Here is a 22,787-nt window from a genome sequence, read left to right as displayed (position 1 = left end):
GCAGTTGTAATTCTTGCATGACTGACTGTCTTCCAACCTGATACTTCTGAGAGGTTCAGGTCTTTATTTAGATAAAAGCTCCTGATTTATTGGTCCTACTGATGAGAGAACCTATGGTCCACATGTGTTGGAAGTGTTGCTAATTAGTTACTAAGTATTAGTCCATAATAAAACAATGGCTGTTTCTTATTTAGGAATAATGTTTGAACAACTCTCTTAAGTATCCCACTCTGTTTTTTCATAGGGTCATGTCACACATTACACTTGGGACATGTTAACAGCACTTGGAGTGGCTGCACATTCAAACCGTAAAACACATGCTAAGAGTGATCATACCATAGTAAAGTTATGACTCTTTCAGGACATCTCTCCAGATCATATTAAGTAATATACGTTCAGTTATTGTCAGACTGCTCCATGGAAATTAGAGTTTAAAATTCTGGTGTGGGCTGAAACGGTAGAAAGCATTACTGTGCAACAGCTTATAACATGGTCTACACTTTAATATGGAACAATAATGCTTACTACAATCTAAATAAAATGTGTCTAAGTGTCCCATGTGACAAGGCCCATACTTGCCCATTCTTTTTGGGGAAAGTATCTATGACCATAATGAATTCTCCTATTTCCATTAGATTTGCCTCCAATGGGATCTTGCTTTCTAGTTCTCCAAGTTTGTTGGCCTGCTTTTATGAAGTCTAGTGGTTTTATTTTGCTCTTCTTGTTTTTTTCTTTCTCTCCTTGAGACCGTGATTGTTGTCACCCAAGTTACCTTCCACTTTTAGGTCCCTTGCTATTAGCAGAAAATCAAGAAGAGCTTCTCCTTTGGTTTGGTTTCTTCACCATCTGTACCAAAAAGTTGTTCCCAACACAATCAAAAACTTCCTCAATTGTTTGTGTGTGGCTGTGTTACCCTCCCAATAGATATTACAGTAAATACCAAGTCCTGTGATTTGGATACTTCATATTATTGCCTTAAAAAAGCCTTGTCTACCTCCTCCTCCTGGTTTGGTGATCTACAGTAGATGCCAACCATGGCATTGCCTGGGTGTTTTCCTCTCTTAACACAGAATATTTCAATGAATTACCTACCCATGTACACAGAAATTACATATTGGTGTGCTAAGCTCATTGCTTAGTCTGATATCACCTACTGTGGAGTAATTTCATGAAATACATTCTGCATTAACTGAGACACATTTCCTATGCTAAAATAATTTATATCTAAATTAATATCTCTAATGCATAATTAATATCAATTTAATTTATGATCTGCATTTTTGTACCTTTAATACTTAAATCTGGTTAGCTGTTACAGAAAAGTCTTAGAGTAAGTGTTTTCAACTTGCATGTTAATAGGAAGAAAATACATTTTAAACTGTATATCTGAGTGTTAGATGCTGAGCTGCCATAGTGAAGGAAAGATCGGTTGTATAAGTCTGTTCATTTCCCTAGGGAGTCTCAGTTCATGACGGGGAGCTCAAGGACAAGACTTACAGCTATTTTCTGAAGAGTCCAAAGAATGCTTAACTGAGCAAAAAGTCTGTTCATGGGGGCATGGAGCAGGGGACATGGATTTGCTATGTCATCCATCATATTTGCCTGAAGCAAATGTTTAAAAAAAAAAAGTGTGTGCATGCATATACATTACCGATAAGAATTTTTATAATATGCGTACATGTGTATATATAAAATAAAAATCCTTATTGATTGTTCCAAAGATTACTTTCTTTAGCTAACTGATGTGGTAGAAAGCTCTCTGTTCAACTCTTGGAGAAATCCATTGCAAATCACAGTGTCAAACGAGAGATGCAAAACCAGGGAATGTCTCTGTGGAAGGCACTCTGTAGAATCCATTTCTGATATCACAGCATTTGAGCAGATGCGTTTACTTACAAAATCCCTATTAAATCTTTCTGCAACTATGATTGATGGCATAAACAATATGATGTCACAAATTTTTGTTAAATTTTGAACATCTGGCAAGGTCTTCAACCTGAGCAAATTAAAAGCCTCCAATAAGGTTGTGTGTGAACAACTTTACACAGATGATTATGCTCTTATTAAATATATTCCAGAGGACCTCAGATTCATCACCAGCAAGCCTGCTGAGATGAGGGCAATTGTTGTACCAAATTTCATCTACCTTGGAGTAGGTTAATCAAATACTACTCCCATTAACCAAAATATTTGCTGCGTTAAAAATAAAATATCCTCTCTATTGCAGCATAGCCAAAAGCTCACCTGGCATTGCACAGAAAACTAGAAACAACATTTTACTTTGCTGTAGTGTTTTCTGGCTCTGTTCTCTGGTGGTTAAATAGGTGCAAGTAATTGGCATATCAAAGAGCTGGAAAAAAATCTCATCAGCATCATAGAAGCCAAGATAAAATCTCAAATCAGGTTGTATAAATAGTCAGCAATACAGGATAAAGTGCTTCTTTTATAAGGATTGTTTTTACTAGACCAGATGCTGCTTTAGCATAGAAGATGACAATTCTCAAAGATGTTGGATAGTGAACTCTAATTAGCAAAACATCAAGATTCACAGGACATGATACAAAATGGTCTGGAAAAGACTATTGCTAGTTATGACAGATACTGTTATTGGGGAGCTTGCTGTGGCAAGCTAAAATGACATCTAGTCCAGAAAATTTTGAAAACCTATTAATTAGTTTTGCGTTTGGGGAGAGGCAACACGGCTAACAAGCATTTTTTCATTGTACTCCCTGTGAAAAGGTCTGTAAACCTAGAATTGGACTGAACCATAAAGAACTTGGTAGAAGCCTGGTGACCATACGTCTCTCTTTAGCTGGTACAGTCCTGGATTTTGGAGGCCGGTCGTGTCCGGCTGGTGAGAGTTACAGTGAGCATTTCAGAAATGCAGAGATGTGGGGCGCAGTCCTGCAGGGAGACAGTGGACGGGCACGGAGCAGCATGGTGCGCCATGCACCCCACCTCTGCCTGCTGACTTGGGAGAGCATGGCGTGGATGGAATAGGGGAACGGTTTCCTGGATTTCCTTATGGTCAGCCTATGAACAGGCCATCTTTGTCTTTTACAACTAACGCTGAAAAAGATGATTTTACTATTTCTGAAAAGGTATATAAAGTTGGGATTAAATCTAAAACTTTGACAATATTATGAATACATTTGAAACGGATTGCTAAAAGCATTTTAAAAATGACTTTATATGATGGTTTCAAATATTTTTTTCAGGTTAGAAAGCTTAATGTTCGCATAGTGATTGATTAGCCTGTTTTGGCTTTTTCCATGTTCTCATGGTTAAAAGTACTTTCATTTTAAAGTTGGTAAGTTTGAAAGATGTACTGTAGGGTGAGTGTATCTGGAAGAATATAAGAGTGAGAGGTGACATGTGGCCCTCAGGAGATTTGGCTGTAAAGCTTTCTGTCCCGCAGTAATAGACTAAGAAACAGTCAGCCATGCAGTGTGCCAAAATCAGGCAGTCCAAATAATATGGTTACTTATTTTTTCCTCGACCCCCAGCCTAGTGATCAGACACAAAACTCCAAAGCATTTCAGGTCAGTCTGAAACAGCAAAGCTTTGGGTTTGTTCTCCCTCCCGAGAAGCAGCAACAACTATGTTATTACTATATCTGATAAAATACTTAATTCAACTGAAAATATAAATTCCATTTTTAGGTTCTTTAGTACTACTTAACCCAGGGGTGGGCAAAATGCAGCGTGTGGGCCGGATGCAGCCTGCCCGGCTATTCTATCCAACCCGTGGGGCCCTTAAACTTAGAAAATTAGTATTTATCTGCACCTGGAGCCTGTCATGTGGCCCTCGATGACTTGCCAAAACTCAGTAAGCGGCCCTCTGCCTGAGAGAATTGCCCACCCCAGATAACCCTTTATGTAAATGAGCCCTTTTTATGAGAAGACCATTTTGAAACAAAGTGTTAAGATATTTTGTTTAAAAAAACTCAGAATGAAGTGTTCACATTTTCCAAAATCATTTGGCCCTCGGGTGCTCTCAGGTAAAAGCAGCGATTTGTCATTGCCCTCCTGTGCCCCTGCTTCATTAGAGGACTTTACGCACGCATCCCTTTGTGGATTTGAGGGGGATCATGACTGTTCAGACAGTGCTTTGGGAACCAGTTGTTCTCTTCCCCTTCTTCCAGGTGCTTCTGCTTCTTGCCAGATTTCCCTGCCCTGTGTCCACATGCTGTCCCACCCCAGGGGTCCCCTACTCATTCCCTTGTCCTGCAGCCTGCATCCTCCAACCCACCCCCCAGCCTAACCCCCCCAGCTTTACCCTTACTGGCCCTCCTCCCTCTGTCCTTGCAGGGACCCCTACCTGCCATCCATCCCCTAGCCTGGCTCTGTGGCTTCATCCCTGCCACACTGTGACTGGTTTCCTGCTCCTTGTCATGCCTGGGGTTATGTGTTCCTGTGTACCTTCGAGGGGAGTCTGAGTAGCCCTGACAGGCAAGCGGTGGTTGAAACTCTCAGCATTTGGCAGCATATGGCTCAAGTGAGCGGGAGTCACCTGCGGTCATAAAGCCCAGATATAGGTCCTTGCAAGAACACTGAGCCGGTGGTGCTGCCCTGCTCACACAAAATTTAAGGGCAGAGTTTTTTAACATCTATGTATTTATCCTTCCTGAAGAAGGCTCCTTTTAAGTTCCAGAACAAACTTCTTTTAAGGATCTGAAACCTGAATAACCAGCTTTTAACATATGTTTATATCAATGTAAACCTTTTATTTTTCACCTGCAAAATTTGAAGCAATTATTTTTTTTTATGCCTGAAGTTTAATGGTTTTCAACACAGCTATTTTACTCTTAGATGTTGTGCATATCCTGATTTTTACTAGTAGGTGTTAAATTTCATACCAGTTTTTCATTTTAAATATAATAGTACCCCACAAATGCATGTGGTATATAATGCCTATTACCATTGGATAGTTTTAAAACCTCTATCAAGAGGTATAAATATCAGTTTACTATATTATAAAATTGCAGCGTAGCTGTCTTTTTAAATATAAACTGCACAGCTGAATGTATTTTGAACCCCTAGGGATCTATTCTGCTTTTTTAAATGAATATCATTCATATAGAATAACTTATTTTTTTCAAAACAGTAGACAGGTTTTTTTTTGAATGCTGGAGAGCAAGATCAAGTTCCTAATTGAAAACCTTCCTGTTTCAGATCTCAATCAGTGTTCTTTCCTTTGTTAGTCCCCCCCATCCTCCCCTCTGATTCATGTGCTTTGCAACAGCTATTTTTATTCATGGCACTTTTTTAACCACTACATTTATTGTAAGGACCGGGAAGTTGACTGCTGTCATCTGGGCATCCAGCCCTCATCCCTTTACCTGCGGCTATGCATGGACACCAACACAAGAAGACACAGATGATTTATATACCTGAGTAATCTGGCCTAAGTGCACTTAGTGTGGGCTGTAGCAGTTCTGTTTACACTAATGCTCCCATTGTCATTCCACCAGTGGAACAAATACTAACAAGATGTGGTAGGCTCTAGAGAAAGCTTCCTAGTGCAGAGCAATCATAACTATCCAAGTACCACTCAAAATGCATGTTTTATGTGTGTTAATAAAACTTCACAAATCTCTGCTTTTTTTCTTTCAGCTTTGCATTTCAACATGAAAGAATTGCTCGTATAATCTGCATATAAGCAGCTTCCCTACTGCAACACATTTTCTCTGTTGATTTGAGCTAATGGTATTTCTTATTCTGGTTTGAGTTTTCTTAAATCTGCTGCTTCCTTTTTGTAAGTGAGATCCCATACTCTTGTGGTAGGAAGTGTGTGTGTGGAGAAATTCACTTACTATTTCTGCTGGGCAGTAAACATGACCACTCACCTACAGTAGTTTACAAAAAGTGTATTCAAGTTAATTTACTCATGCTGCATGCTTTCATATATCAGTTCCACACCTGGGCAGTACATATAGCAGTTAGCACTAAGGAAGTATCTACCTTTGTGCCCATATCTCTTCACTTAATTAAGCACACAAATGCTTCCAGTAGTTTTGGAGTTTTTTGACCCTTTTGGTTCAGCAAGAAAAAAGCTCCAAAGTGAAACTTAGGCCATTTTTACACATGCTCCAGGACAGCGCTGGGCACTAAGTGAGCTGTGCTAATTAAAAGTGCCTGTGCATTTATATGCATCAGCATTCCTGCACTGAAAAAATGGTAGTGGGATGCTTTGAACTAAAGCTCACTGAACATGTTTTATTGCAAGCTACCTGCTGCCATTTTTTCAGTGTGGGACTGCTGATGCATGTGCCGCGGAAGGCTGCCAGACAGACCATGTTGGGTTCTGTGCTCCAGCAGACTTGGTTAATCAAGTGTGCTCCGACACATTGAAGTAGGCTCCCCGCACATCTGTAGGAGCCCTTAGTGTCTTTGGAGGTGCCACTTTCAAATTTTAGAATTGAGCTGATTAACTTTAACTGTCAAATCTAACTTAGCTGCCACCAGGGTTTTCTAATTCCCAGCCCTGTCCAGGATTGAGATATTTATGCTTGGGGAACCAAAGCAGGTGGCTGGATCTCATTATCCTTTTGAAGAAACACCTCAAATATTTTAGAGACAAAGGTCAGTTATTTATAAGATGTGACAATGGGATCTTTTTATCTCATGGCATATTGCATCTCATTTTACTGGTCTTATGTGGCTGCTAATGAGCTTCAAACATGTGATTTTAAGATTAATGAGTGCATCTCACAATTCCCTGAAGAGAATGCCAAGAAGAGAAATTAAAATGCAGCCATAGAGAGTACTCTGACTGTATCATGGATCAAGTGTGTTCTAAGATGGATCAACCTAATCAAAACCTGTTCTGTAGACTGATTTAAATTTAATTTACAGGTAATCGACAAACCATAACTGTATCCACAAGAAAGGAAAGCTCAATGGTGACTTCTCAACCAGTTTTTCACTGAGCTGGTCAATTGCAACCAGTGTTTCTTCCAACTAACTGTCTTAATAAGAGTAAAACATGGAGAGTGATTAATGCAATGTGCAATGGATGATCTTTTATAAAATGAAAAATAAAAGCAGACAGGAGCATGCAGATTAGTACCCCATCTGTCACAAAGCAGACATGTATCAAAAGAGTTGTAAAATTAAATATTGTAGTAGCTAAACTGCGGAATAAAGTAACATTCTCCAGGTGATATCTTCTATTTCATCTCGTATTTCAATGCAGTTGAAATAAGTATTGCATAGCCAAGTCTTCTTCAAGCATTTATACCATACTGTAGTGGTCTTATTAATGATAGTAAACTTTAATATGTCCAACTTTTGATCATATTCATAAAGGTAGTTTTTATTTAATCGGTGGTGGCTAAAATTTGTCATGATAAAAGATGGGCAGAGGGACAAATAAGCAGGTGATAGTTACATAGAGTCATCTGAATTGTGCAGTAAACTAGGTTAATTGTACTAAAACACATTTTATTTTAGACATGTGGAAAACAAATGCATCTAAGTATAGGTAATGCAGTTTCTATGTATGAAGGAGAAGGACTGAATCCTGGGAAACCGTGACCCTGAAAAAGATTTCAGGATAATAGTGTGCAAACGATTCAACACAAGTTCCCAGTGAGATACTTTGTCAATACCATGTACAATACAGGAGTATCAAGAGGAGAAGAAGCAGAGATGTTTGTTAAAATATTGCATCCAGTATTGAAAAAATGAGAGAGAGGCTGCAGAAAAAAAGCAGTTAAAAGTAACTGAAGAGCAGGTTCAAACTCTTAGTGAGAGACTTCAGGAGCTCACTTGGTTTAACAAAAGAAGAGTGGTGTGAGGTACCTTAAGAGGGTGTAAGGACTTTCACTAGGAACAAAACACTGGTATATTAAAGGGCTCCTTAGCCAGTACAGAAAGGCATAATGAGAACTAGGGCCTGAAGCCAGAAAAATCTGGATTAGAAATTGGGTGCAGACTCTTATCCATGAGTGTAATTAACTGCTGGAACAAACGACTGTGGAAAAACGTGGATTCTTCATCTCTTGATGTCTTCAGTTTAGGACTGGATGCGTTTCTGGATTATATGTTTTAGTCTCATCCAAGTTGTTTGGCTCAGTAAAACTTCTATTGGATAATAGTGAGATATAGCAGATCACACTAGATGTTCTAATAGTTCCTTCTCATTTTAAACTCTCTGAATACGCAATGCATCAATAAAAAGGAGAAGGATTGTGATTGTGTCTCTGATCTTAATGTTGGCACTTCCTGAGTTGGATTCTTTGGAAACTTCACTTTCAGTGCATTTTCTGAGCATGCATTTTCCAAGGTTTTACTGAAGCAGCATGCAGAGAAACTTTCCAGGATTGTTCCATATACACAGTCCAAACTTTCTTAAATTACTTTCCCTTATTACAGTTCTGAAACTTTCGCACAATAAAGCAGCAGAAGCTTCGTGGAATAGTGGAACTTGGAATATTTCAGTAAGAAAGAGGTGAGAGGCAAGGATTTCTTGAGATGGAATACAGTTACACAAGCTTTAGAATGCAAGACATTTGAAAGCTTGCCTAACTGTATCAAAACTATGCAGTTGGTTCAATAAAAGATATCGCCTTAAAAATAAAATGAAAACTTGCCCTTCCCGCAGTTCCTGGACCATCATGGCTACAAGACTACAATAAGAAAGGAGAATATTTTGTCAGTGATTTTAAAAAAATCCCTAGGGAACACTGTCACTATATAAGGCTTGCCCTTGCCTACTTTGTACAGGTGTTTTAAGGATAAAATTGTTTTAGCTTTTACCTGCACTTTCAGGACCTATACATACAAAGTAATACAAACATTACATTAGAAATTTTATCTGGCTTATTTGAATATCCTAAATATTTCAGATCTACATATTTTGCTTTATTTAGAAATGTTCCTTAAAAAAAAAATCGTTGAGTTATATATTACAGACTGCAGAGTAGGAGATTTGCGAGATGGGAGCCCAGGAAGGGTGGCTGTGCCCTAAGGAAATGATCCTTCAGGCACAGAGGAAGACTATTCCGATAAGGGGGAAAGGGGCCAAGAGGCTTCCTTGGCTGACCAGAGAAATCCAGAGCAGCCTAAGGGTAAAAAGGAGGGGGGGGAGGCAGGGCATAAAACAGGGGAAACAGGGAGAGATTACTAAAGAGGAGTATGCCTCCTCAGCTCACAGTTGTAGGGGGGCAGTTAAAAAGGCCAAAGGTACCATGGAGCTGAGGATGGCGTCCCAAGTTAAGGATAACAAAAAATTGTTTTTCAGATATAGGGAGTAAAAGGAAGGCCCAGGGTGGAATAGGACCACTACTGAATGGGCAAAAGCAATTGGTGACAGACAGGAAGGACAAGGCTGAACTCCTCAATAAGTTCTTTGCCTCAGTCTTCCTAAACAAGGGGCAAGACAAGTCTCACATTGTAGAGAGGCAACAGCTGGGCACCAGACTACCAAGTGTTGACCCTGAGATATTGCAGAATCACTTGGAAGGACTGGATGTGTTTAAGTCAGCAGGCCCGGATGAGCTCCATCCGAGGGTACTGAAGGCACTGGTGATGTTGTTGCACAGCCACTGGCAAAAATATTTGAGCACTCGTGGCACACAGGACAGGTCCCAGAGGACTGGAAAGGGCCAATGTGGTCCTTATTTTCAAGAAGGGGAGGAAAGAGGATCCAGGAAACTATAGGCCAGTCAGTCTTACCGCCATCCTTGGCAAAGTCTTTGGAAAGATTATTAAGGCTCATGTATGTGAGAGCCCAGCAGGAAAAATTATGCTGAGGGAGAAACCAGTACAGGTTCGTAGCTGGCAGATCATGCCTGACTAATCTAGTCTCTTTTTTATGATCAGGTTCCAAAACACCTCGACACAGGACTAGGGGTTGATATCGTTTACTTAGACTTCAGGAAGGCCTTTGATATGGTATCCCACCCCATACTGGTGAACAAGCTGAGAGGGTGTGACTTGAAAGATTACACAGTCCAGTGGGTGACAAATTGGCTACAGGGTTGTACCCAGAGAGTGGTGGTGGATGGGTCAGTATCGACCTGGAAGGGAGTGGGTAGTGAGGTCCTGCAGGTCTCAGTCCTTGGACTGATACTCTTCAATGTCTTCATCAGTGACTTGGACGAGGGAGTGAAGTGTACTCTGTCGAAGTTTGTGGATGATACAGAACTGTGGGCAGAAGTGGACACACCGGAGGGCAGGGAACAACTGCAGGCAGACTTGGACAGGTTGGCCAAATGAGCAGAAAACAATAGAATGCGATTTAACAAGGAGAAATGCAAAGTGCTGCATCTAGGGAAGAAAAATGTCCAGCACACCTACTGCGTAGGAAATGACCTGCTTGGCAGCACGGAAGCAGAAAGGGATCTTGGAGTCCTAATGGACTCCAAGATGAACATGAGTTATCAGTGTGACGAAGTCATCTGAAAAGCTAACTGCACTTCAGCATGCATCAGCAGATGCATGACAAACAGAACCAGGGAGGTGATGCTTCCCCTCTTTTGGGTGCTGGTCAGACTGCAGTTGGAATATTGTGTCCAGTTTAGGGCGCCACACTTCAAGAGGGATGTGGATAACCTGGAGAGGGTCCAGAGAAGGGCCACTTGTATGGTTAAGGGCTTGCAGGCCAAGCCCTATGGGGAGAAACTAAGGCACCTGGACCTCTTCAACCTCCAGAAGAGAAGGTTGAGAGGTGACTTTGTGGCTGCCTATAAATTCATCATGGGGGCGCTGAAGGGAATTGGTGAGGCTCTACTCAACCAAGATGCTCCTGGGGGTCACAAGAAATAATGGCCATAAGCTAGCAGAGACCAGATTTAGACTGGACATTAGGAGAAACTTCTTCATAGTTAGAGTTGCCAAGGTCTGGAATGGGTCCCAAGGGAGGTGGTGCTCTCCCCTCCCCTGGGGGTCTTCAAGAGGAGGTTGGATGGGCATTTGGCTGGAGTCGTCTGAACCCAGCACTCTTTCCTGTCTATGCAGGGGGTCAGACTTGATCTATTGAGGACCCTCCTGACCCTAACATCTATGAATGTACGATTTTGGTCCTCTACATTACATTTAGGCATTACATTTAGATTGACACGTCCAGGATTAGGTTAACTTAAATATTCAATCAACTTGGGAGGTACACTAATTTAGTTTGAGATTTGGGTTAACCTGATCTAGGAAAGGGTTAACCATGTCCCAAACACCTGCTTGTGTTCACAATTCAGCCCTAGTCCCAGCCCTCACTCTGCTGTTCCATCCCAGTCCCCCAATCCTACCTGGGGTCTTTGTAGCCCCTCAGTTGTCACCCTCTAATCTTGCCACCCCCTTCACCAATCTCGCTTACTCCCCCCACTCCAATTTACTTAGAGTTGGGTCCCCTCATCATCTATAGGTATAGGGAGCTTAAACTAAGGTGCACGATTATAGACAAGCTGTAGTGAATGGCTGCACGCACTTTGTGTGCCTCATATTCCCTTAAAAGTATGAAACAAATTGCTTTTCTTTTTATCAAATATGCATGCACGTATCTTCATTACATGTTCCCTGCACACGCGTACTGCTTATGCAAAACCTGTAATGCTTGTGAGTGCATAAAATTGAGTGCTAGACTCTTCTGAGCATATGGGTGAAGACATCTCATGTTTGGAGTTGAAGGAACTGGCAGGATCAGATCTAGGCATCTATTTTTAAGTTTTATATAGGACCCTTCACATAGCAGGAGTTAGGATGTCTTAAATGCCCTTAAAGATCTGGACTTTTATAAACTTTTCAGGGTGGAACAAGTTCACTTTTCTCATTTATCAGTAGTTCACTTCTCACTTATCATTCTGTATCTTTACTGTCCCTTACGTGTTGTTGTTTTCAGGTTTGTGTATGCACGCACGCATGCAAGTTTAAGGACACCAACACAAATCCTATAATATTTATCTAATTATACTGACAATAACCTGTGAGGTTCCATGATATTAGGCAGGGGTGGGCAACTATTTGGACTGGGGGGCCACTTAAGGAGTTTTGTTGAGCTCTTGAGGGCTTGAAGGCAGGGTTACTGACCAGATGGAGTGGGCAGGCGGAGTCTCCTGACATTGGTGCGGTAACCCCAGAGGCAGGACGCACGTGAGCAGGGTGTGCTTGGCCAGGTGAATGCGATGAGGCTGCAGGGAGCAGCATCCAGGAGCAGGATGGACAGGCAGGGCTAGGGCTTGGGCTGGGAGCATGGGCTGATGCCAGAGCCTTGGGCTGATCTGCAAGTGACTCCTGGGAACCACAGGGAACCAGCACCCATCACAGGGTTGTGTGGGGAGCAGATGGGGGCTCTGCCCCATGTCTTAGCCCTGTGCCGTGACCACCCTATGATCCTGGCCGTTGCTCGGGCCCTGTCTACCTGTCCTGCCCTGTCTGCCCAACTAAGTATGCCTGGCTTAGGACCCCCTGCAGACAAGTCTACATGGTGACCCCACCCACCTACTCCACATGGTACCCCTGGCAGTAGGTGCAGGCCAGATGGGCCCAGGTGGCAGGGCCAGGGTCCAAGCCCTGGCAGCGGGTCATATACCTGCTCACAGGCTATGGTTGTGGGGGCTGCCAGGAAGAGGAGTCTGGGCACTGCACAGCCCAACCCCACAGATTACAACCACACCCAGGGATAGGGTGTGCTGCAGCACCTCTGCACCTGGGGGCAATGGGACCAGCTGTACACACCATGGTCTGGGCTGCCTCTGCCACATGGAATCACTTGGCAGCTCGAATCCAACCTGCAGGCCACATATTGCCCACCACTGACATAAGGTGATGGCAGTCAAATCAACAGCTGCCATATAGCTATTCTGTTGTCAGTTTGCTTTAGCTTGTATTGCACACACAGATCTCTGGCTCATTCCCCAGTTTCTAAACATTTCCTTTGGTTTTTCAGTGTATGAAAACTATACCTACCCTTTTGACAGCTCTTGCATCACTGTACCCTGCAGATGCTGCTCTAGGGTGCCCCATTCACACATCAAGCATCATTTCTGCAAAAGAATTCTTTGCATCATCAGGGGAAAAAAAGTTATGTATGAGGAAGGAAATTTATGTACAAATACGTAATGGCTATATTAAAAACCCATGGAAGATAATGTATACCAACCTGTCCAACAGAACAGATTGAAGAATAAATGTTTTCGCTCATATATTTGGATAAAAACAAATACAACATCTGGAATGTCACCTGCCAAATTCCATTATATATTCTTGACCTTTCTTTGGTACATAAGTAGTCAGGACAAGAGGACACAGCATTGTAACTGCACAAATGGAGAAAGAACCTCACACACGTTTGTAGTCCCTCCTTTCTGTGCCTTCGATCCCCACCCTAATCTTGAGTATGTTCTACATATCTTTCTGAACCGTTGTTTCCTGCAACTTGGCCCTTGGTTGAGGTTGAGAATTATTGCTAGTTCCATGGTGAAAACACTAGGACTAAGTGCAGGCAGTCAAAAAGTCCAAGGCCGAATCGATTCAATGCTTGCAGGTTAGTCTAAACTGCACAGATTGATCAGATAAGTAAGTGAACAGACCCTCAGACCCTTCAAATTTACTTTTGATTCCAGAAATGCAGCCTGAGGCCCAAAAACTGGGGGAGGGGGAATGCTAGAGTGCGTGCTAGAGGAGAAGGCTTGGGCCAAAGCCAACCCATCCACCTGTGGGGTAGGCGAGGTGGTGGGGGAGGTGCAAAACTTCTTGGGAGGTTGCGACAGTGTGAGTTAACTTGAATCTGGAGTGGATCTGGGACAGAAGTTCAGTAAACTGATTTAACCAAAATCAATTAAGTCTGATACTGAATCCATCCAGGTTTATCTTAGTTGGTTTCAGCCGTGCACTGAACTTCTGTTGTGTTAAGATTTGAACTGGTTGTCAGTCAGTTATACTGGTGTATGTATAATTTTTGTCCCTAGCCCACGTTGCTCAGAAACCATAATAAATATATCTTGAAGTTCAGAACCTAATGCACTTAATCACTTTAATTTATGTTAATCTTGTAGGCGTATGGTACAAGTTGTTCCAAATCTGCCTCAGTTCAAAATAGGAAATACCTTTGTTTAAATACTATCCACAATCCACATATTTCATTGGAAATCATTTAACCAAGGGTCTTTTTTCTGTTACGTCCATGGAATGATATTATGGAGGAATACTGTGTATGCCCCAAACCAGATTACTTATTTAACACTGAAAGTGTTCATTTTAATATTTAGGGATTTGAAGCACTAATTTTTTGCCCGTGAAAAGCAAGAAGTAAATACAGACTAAATTATTTGAACTATCTTCTGCATAGTTTGGAAAGAAAATTAGTGCTGAGATTTGATACTACCTTTTTCTTTTCTGCTGCTAATCAGAGAAAATTGAATTCAGAAAGTTGTGGATATTCACTTCACATGACCCCCTGCTAAGAGATTTAGAGTTTCATGCAGTTTCATCTGGCTAGGGACCATGTATGATTGACATAATTAATCAAAGATCACACCATTAATCCACAACACAACATAACACAGCAGAGAGAACTCAATTAAAACTTCTGATCCTCCAATTTGAAAGATCAGTCATGTGAGAGCTCTGAACTCGGTCTCTTATTTTTGCTTAGGACCATAATTATTAAAATTCCCTATTTGTTTCTGTAGTGTGGTTTAGATAAGTTTATTTATAAAAGCCTTTGCTTCACCAGATATTAACACATTGCTTCCTGAATCCAAATTTCTTCTTTTTTTCCTCTGAGAGTTTGTTTAAAGTCAGTATTTGGCAAACAGAAATTGTTCAGGCAGTGGTAAATTCCATGCAGGAGTCATAAGGCAACAAAATTTGCTTCTGGGACTGACTTCTCCATAGATATTGATAGGCAAGTTCACACCCGTGTTTAGGTCTCCCATACATCTAGGTTTTCCCACATTTGTCCTCTTTGCATCCTCTGATCTCAGTCTGGGTGTTTCTTTCAAACATGAACACATTTCTGGGATTTTGCACTACTCAACAATTAAGTTTTTCCTGGCACTTCCAGGCTTGCCCAAGCAAGGGGCTGAGGGGAGTGAGGGAGGGCAGTTGGAGGCAGGGGATGCCATGTGCGTTTGTGTGCACACAAGGACATGGCCGGCATCCAGCCAGGCCGGGTGGTAGGAGCAGCCTTAGCAGCTGGATACAGGTGAGTCTTTTGGGAGTGGGGGTTGGAGGGCCAGGGCTTGGGGACTGTCCAGGGTGCTGTGTGCGGCATGTAAGTCTGTGTATGTGGAGGAGATGGGTGGGGGCGGGTGCCTGCTGACACTGGGAGAAGCTGAGCAGTGGGGCTGCTGCAGAGCAGGGAAGTTGGGGGAGGCACCTGCCCTTTCAGCAGGAGAAGGGGGAAGAGGGGCCCTTCAGGGGTAGCAAGGAGCGGTATGTCTGGTGGGTGGCACCAGGGCCACTGCCCTTGCTTGCAGGGGTGGCGCAGCTGGGAGATGCTGCAGGCCTGGGGGAAGGAGGGGGCTGTGGGTCAGGAGTGAGGGGCACCAGTATGGCCCAGGGCAGTGGGGTTCTGTGGGTTGGGAGTGAAATCATGTAAGGCCTTTGACTCTTATTTGCTAATGTGAATCAGCTATTAATTTTTAAAAATAGCTTAAATAACTCACTTATTGGTGAGTCTTTTAATTTAGTGACTGCTTATGTATATTATTTTATAACCAGCCTCACTAGTGGTTATGCAAGGTTTTTAGGTTCGCCTTCCTTTTAATTTTTGCTGTCAGAGGTTTAGAAATAGTGTCAGTGTTAAATGGGGGGAAATGCTCTTCAATTTGGAGAAGAGCAGTTACAGAAGTTTGAGTTGAACAATATTTATTAAGCAGTTTAACTAAATATTTTTCTGTCCTGCTGGTACCCAGTGTATTTTAAGATACAGTACTGAATATAGTTATTGCATAAAATTTTTCTAACTATAGTGCTGTAAATGTCATTCACCTTCCCAGTCCTTCTAATGTACAATGCCTTCCTTAGGGTTGTTAGTCTGCAGTTTGACAACTTAAATAAGATCTTCAGTAGCTGAAATCAGTGAATAGGTTGAGGAAAGAACAAATGAGACACTAACTGACCTTAAATTGATAAGGTTTGTGGGTGTTTTTCTGTTTTATTCGCAAAGAACATGCAAATTTTAATTTGGGGAAGGGGACCTTCTTTTCTTCAAACTCTCAAGTTATTGTACGTTCAGCTGCTCTAGCCTTTCCTTGAAAAGGCTTTTCAGCCATGCTAGAGCTCATAATAAGTTTAAAGCTATCTTTTATGTTATTAAGCTTATGCATAAATAAGGTTCTTAGAGTCAATTTGCCAGTTACCGCGGCAGCCTTTTGCTATTGCCCTATTAGATTAGTGACTGAAAAGTATTATGCCAAATAACACTGGTGATATTTAACATAGCTGACAGGATTCAAGTCACTCAATCTGTTACAATGATCTTTCTCATGGGTTATATATAGCTACATGCATTTTTGTAGTATGGGTTTCTTTTTTTCCCCTGTATTTTGCTAATAGTAAATATAGACCATTAGTAAGATGCTATGTTATGTAGTATCTTTTGTTACTGGATGCTATTGGATGCACATCACGCTCTATCCTCAGCTAGTCTCTATCTCTCTCTGTTCTGCCCATGATGTCTTGCCTATCCATCCAAGATCTTTCTGCTGTTTTTTTTGTCAGCTTTACATTCTGATTTCCATTGTCATGCATCACCAGTTGGACTCTCAAAATGTGGCGTATAGCTCATCTTTTTTTTTCATAAGGTTTACTTTTTCACATATTCTCTTTTTAATACTAGTGGAGGTACAGTCACCCCTAGCAGCTGTTCATTAGTTATGTGGTCCTTCTATGACAATTTTAGAAACCCTTGATAGCACCATAAAATGAACAAATACAATTTCTTTAGAAAAAGTGCTTTTAATTATTACTTTGCACACCCATAACGTCAATGCAGACCAGGTGGGAGTTGTTAAAAGTCAGATCCTACTCATTAATTCTGTGTCCCTTCTCATCAATTCCAGTGCCCAGATGTTCCATCCTCTGTGATAATGCTTCCTAGGCAGTGCAAGTTCCTTACTTTCTGCATGGTTGTCCCTTTTGCTGAAATATTTCATATTTTTACAATGTATTTGCATATGAACTGTGGTTCTCACTTCACGTATGTTTAACTCCAGAACATAATCTTTGTTATATTCTTATAAAATCTTCATTACTTTAGTTGGCCTTTTCCTGAATCAGTCAACAGCATTTTTGGTCCATTTGTCATTTATTTTTTGCCGCTTTCTGTTGATTTAATTAACACCTTGTATTAGATATTGAGTAAAGACATTATACAGCCTTGTCTGCCTCCCTTCCATCTCTTAGACAATTTCTCCTATTTTGCATTCTAAGTCTTTCATGAATGACTGGTGCTTCCTGAGATGGGGGGGGCACCATTTGTAGTCAGCAGTGAGTGGGGACCACCTGCAGATGCCAGTGGCAGTGGCCAATCTCAGAGGGTACATGCCCCCTCCCCCCCATGCTCCCTCTACGTGTCGGTAATGAAGTCTTCTGTGTGCAGTATTATAGTCTGTGAATTCCTCTGGATCTTGTAGTGTCAACTAATTTGTACTGGTATATTTGGTATTTTTTTAAAATCAAGTGCATGTAGTTTAATATAAGGTTCTGGTTCATGATGGCATTTATCAAATCCTTGCTACTTCTGAGACTGCTGGTTTTTGCTGAGCTCCTCATCAATCATTTCTTATATTCAGTCAATTCAAACAGAATCTTGGAGGCATGCAGGATTAGGCTGACTTTTCTCTAATCCCCATAATCCATAGCATTGTTCTTTTGGGGGACTAGGATGCATACTGAGGTGGTAAAGTCTTCTGGCCTCCTAAAGGGCTTTTCAAGCCTCGTCTCAAACTTTTTCGGTAGTTCTCTTGGTATTTCAGCACATCCTGGTGCCTTTCCACTCAAGTCATTTAGGCAAAATGCTGTTGTTTAATTATGATATACCTCCTTGTATAAAGGGATTTTTTCAGACGTGTTTATCATTTAGCTTCTTTCATGGTTTCTTAGTTGTTTAGTGTCAGAAGGGACCGCGATAGATCATTGAGTTTGACTCCCTGCCCTGGGCAGGAAAGAGCGCTGGGGTCATATGATATGCTATAACTATTTTTCAGAGTGTTAACAAACAAACTCATAAACTGCTATAAGGTACAAGTACTTTGTATAGCAGTTTGAAAGTTGTATCATGGTAAGACCAGGTCTAAGTAAGAGTACTGTTGGTAATCCATCCAGGAGCTCTACTTTTCTCTGGCTTTTGTCCTCCTTTTTGATAAGGTCATCAGCTTTCCAATATTTCCTCCTTCCTTTTTTTTTCTGTGTTTGTCACTTGATGAACTACTCTTTCCTTGCCACCTTGAAGTCCCTAGAGGTGGAGGTGTCAAACCTGGAAGGTGACAAATGTAATGAATGGTCCCTCAGCCCCAGATAACTCCCTATTCTCCCTTTAATTTTTGGGGTGCCATTGCAAGCCTTTTCCTAGTCTTGGGAGACCCTGGTAATGGTAGATTCCTATGCCCAGTGTTTTCTGTTGTCCTATTATTCCTGTGCTTTGCAACCAAGTGATGGGGCTATCATGCTTTTTACAGCTTGGGGGTGCATATGATACAGGTATTTCATAGATTTCATAGACATTAGGGTTGAAAGGGACCTCGGAAGATCATCAAATCCAGCCTCCCCGCCAAAAAGGCAGGAGGTTAGCTGGGGTCATAGGATCCCAGCAAGATAAGCATCCAATTTGCTCTTGAAGGTCTTCAATATAGGTGCTTGAACCATCTTCAATGGCAGGCTATTCCAGACCTTGGGGTCTCGGACAGTAAAGAAATTCTTCCATAAGTCCAGCGTGAAACCGTCTTGTAGCAGTTTATAACCGTTCCACCTCGTCATCCCCTGGGGTGCTCTGGTCAACACTAAAGCTAAGCTGAACATAGGAATGAAGATCTTGAAAAACGACCTTAAAAATGTTAAGGTTAATTGCTCTACATCCTGCATCCTAGGCCTCAGTCCCATGGATCTAAGTAACTGTTCCCTCCCTTATGCTCCATTGCTACCTCTAAGGTTGGCCAAGGGCAAGTACCATCTGTGCACCTACTCCAACTGGAAAGAATGCATAGGAGGACAATTTGGTTAAGATGGGCTGAGGGTACACACCTTACCCTATCTCTTTAGGTAACCTGAGCTGGATACATTCCTGAAGGAGGGCAGGAAACCTGCTCCCTCTGCCTATGTCACTGGCATCACATACCTGGGTGAGGGGCTTGGGCTCCCTGGGGAGCTAGGAACTGTCAGTCTGCCCAGCAACTAGTGATGCATTTCAAATTAGTTGACTGACTGATAGCCAACAGGTGCTGGCCTCCATTGGACCAGGTAAATGAGGTCATAAGGGCTATATAAGTTGAGGATGGCCCAGGAGGACGGGGCAGCAGCCATGAGGAAAACTCAGAGAGAGAGAGAGAGAGAGAGAGAGAGAGAGAGAGGAGCTGGACCATCTGAAACCTGCTCTCTCTCTCTCTCAAAACTCATGATCAGTGAACTGCCTGCCTCCAGAGGGAATCTCCACCTGCCTCTGTATGATACTTGTGAGTAAGCTACCTGAGATTTAACTAGATATATAGCTTGCAGTAACTCGATGTGTGATCAAAGGCTACTCCAGCCGCTGCATTTGCTCTGTGGCATTTCTCTGATACTACTCAACTCTGTACTCTATTCCAACCCTACTCCTTGTAACTAATAAAGTTCTCCTTTGTACCTAGCATGGGAGACTTAGTGGGAGTGGGTTTAGATTATGCCTTAGGGTCCCCTTGGTTTGGCTGACTAAGAGACCACTACTTATGCTTCCAACTGGGAGAAGCACCCCAAGTTCTTGAAGTGAGTCAAGTACCCTTGAGGGCTACTAGCCTGTGTTTCCCAGGGGTTACAGTGCCAGAATCAAGCCCATCCCTGGGTGGTGGCAGCTCTGCCCTCAGGCTAGTGGGTATGCTCCAGGAAGGGGGTCAGCCAGAGGTGGGTGGCTCAGCACAAGAGCACCCCCTGCTGGCCTGCCACACTACCACATGCCACATGCCATGTGGCCCTGCCAACAGCTATTGTAAGTTTTCTCTTTTTTTTACAGAGTATTTTAAAATACATCTCCTTTAAATATATGCTACTGTCAAAACAAGGAGGGCAGTGGGAAGAAAGAAGTGACCAGCTGTGTGTGTATTTGGCAGTTAATTTCCTTCTCTCTTCAATGCAGTTAACATCGTTTTCTGAATTAACATAGTTTTCTGAATTAACCTTCCTACAAATCCTTATAGACTTTCAAAGTACCAGATAGCACAGGAGACCAGTATTCTCTCTATCCATAGACATGTTTCATTGCCAGAGCAAATCCAGACTGCCCATCCGTGCACCTGAATACTGACCTCAGAGAATGACAGTTCGTTATCCATTTATTTTCAATCCTTGACTTCAGTTTTTATAGTGATTTCTATAATGCAGAAGCTTGTCCCACAGACACAGGTTGGAGAGCACCAGAATAATTTTATTTGGGTCATCAAACAGATGATTGCAACTGTCAGTCATTCCAGCCTTGGCTGCAATCATACTGGCAACCTAGAGGTTAAAGGCTCTGTATTCTATTATTGTATTTCAAGTGCTATGCTTCATCCTATATTGGAAGCCTAGGATTTCTGTACCATTCTGTTCTTTTTGTGTTAAAAAAACAATTTTTGCCTGTTTTTCCTAGAGCTGAAACGTATCGTTTATATTTCTTTAACAAACAAAACTTGTGATTCAGTTGTTTATTAAGCCAGAATAACCAGGTGCCAGCATTAATGTAAGTGCCAACATAACTTTGGAAATTGTGGGAGAATGATTATTGTAATAATATTTCAGGTTCTGCAATTAGTCTGTCCCTCTCCCTGTCTTCCACCCAACCCCAAAATGTAGTAGCTGAATTAAAAAAAAATACTTCTGATGAGTTTTACCATTTTCCCATTACTTTCTCTGTCTTGTCAGATGTGTACCTTTGCCCAGATCTTGTTCTAGTCATCCATGCAGTGGGTTTATTTATTCTTTTTAAATGCGTGGAGTTAAATAGAGTCTTCATTTAAACACAAATAAGGTACATTTAAGTTTAATATTGTATATATTTCTTCATTGCAGAGAACAGATCCACAGCTCCTTGCTCAATTCTATTATGCAGATGAAGAACTGAATCAAGTAGCAGCTGAACTAGACAGTTTGGATGGAAGAAAAGACCCGCAAAGATGCACTCTGTTGGTCAACCAGTTTCGCTCTTGTCAGGTAATCAGAATAGCATGTTCTGGCTTCGTTTATATTTCATTTAGTTTATCCAGATACATTGTCCAGTTTTCTTAATCACTAAACCCTTAGGGAATATCTTTTTGGAATTATTTGTAAAACTAAATTTGTCTTTATATTTGCTCTCAAATAATTTGCATAAATGCAATCTATGAACAACATCCCTTTGAATTAACTGGATAAATATTTATAAACCATTCAGTTTAGGTTTATTATTTTTTCTTAAGAGTATTTAATATTAACTGATATGAATACAAGAGTGCTGAATACAGTGGTCAAAGTACATAATGGCAATCTGTAATGTTGCAGGATTTTAGTATTCAATACTGACCTCTTTTGTAAATATTGATCTCTTAAATGAAAAATCTACCCTATCCATAGTAACATATAGTACGTGTGTGTGTGTGCGTGCGTGCATATGTGCGTGCGTGTGTGCGTGTGCATGCATATTACCATTGTTTCAGTACAGTCCAAAGGCAAACAGCTGGGAGGCTGCAAAGATCAATTAGACATTAGAGCTAGACACGATGATCTGTGAATCTATGATTGATCCATTTTACAAATCAAATAAAAAAGAAACTAGAAATTGTATTTTTCCCTGTTGCATAAATCGTTAATCAAAACTCTAACTTTATATTTTTATTGTATTTTCTAATTTATAAAAGGATAGCAAACTCAGGAAAAAATTGTAATTACTCATTGAGTCACAGGGCAGACATTTAGGATGGATTGCGTTAATTAATCTTTGAAGGGCTCAGAATTAAGGACTAGTCTAAGATTGTGTAGAAATGCATTCTGTTTTGTGTAACTAAATATGACAATAAATTACAACTGATGGGGATTTCATTGTATCAAAAGTTCAACGCTTCTTTCAGCAGAGAAGTGTGCATCAAATCAGCCTCTCACAGACTGAGATTTTGAGGCAGAAATGTTTGCATGCTGTTAAAGACCTTGAGAGTAGTGTCATCTGGAGTTTTGTACTCCTGGTAGGGTCATCCATGGCATCAAGGTTAGGAATGAAGTTTCCGGTCTAATAGTGATCCAAAAATAAAATTGCTAAATGGTAGAGCAGACAGATGAAAGTGGTTTTCAAATCAGATGAAAGCTGCAGAAAATAGAAACCTCTGGTCATCTAGGATTTCCTTGCCATTGGATTAAGTATCGTGTTGGCAAAGTATCATAGTTTCATAGTTTCTAGGGTCAGAAGGGATCTGAGCAGATCATCTAGTCCGACCCCCTGCCATGGCAGGAAAGAAAGAAAGAGCCACCAACACACTTAGAGGCTGGGGGATGACTCTTTCAGCAGCACAGGAGTGGAAAGGGATCTTAGAGTCATAGCTGACTCCAAGATGAACTTGAGTCATCAATGTTTCATAGTTTCTAGGGTCGGAAGGGACCTGAGCAGATCATCTAGTCCGACCCCCTGCCATGGCAGGAAAGATTACTGGG

The 22,787-nt window shown here is 41.5% G+C and overlaps 1 protein-coding gene across 4 annotated transcripts in view; it reads left to right on the top strand.

The window, feature by feature from the left end:
- ZFYVE28 (zinc finger FYVE-type containing 28) overlaps window positions 1-22,787 on the top strand; it is a 289,256-nt gene that overhangs the window by 118,693 nt on the left and 147,776 nt on the right. For all 4 annotated transcript variants that reach the window (XM_019553086.1, XM_019553085.1, XM_019553087.1 and 1 more), the window contains exon 2: window positions 21,180-21,320. In XM_019553086.1, the coding sequence (XP_019408631.1) occupies window positions 21,180-21,320 (141 nt within the window). The remainder of the gene's footprint in view (window positions 1-21,179; window positions 21,321-22,787) is intronic.

The sequence above is a fragment of the Crocodylus porosus genome, unplaced genomic scaffold, assembly GCF_001723895.1.
Source record: "Crocodylus porosus isolate Cpor-Errol unplaced genomic scaffold, CroPor_comp1, whole genome shotgun sequence".
Taxonomy (NCBI): domain Eukaryota; kingdom Metazoa; phylum Chordata; order Crocodylia; family Crocodylidae; genus Crocodylus; species Crocodylus porosus.
The sequence above is the reverse complement of the archived record's forward strand: the minus strand, read 5'-3'. Positions and strand labels throughout refer to the sequence as shown.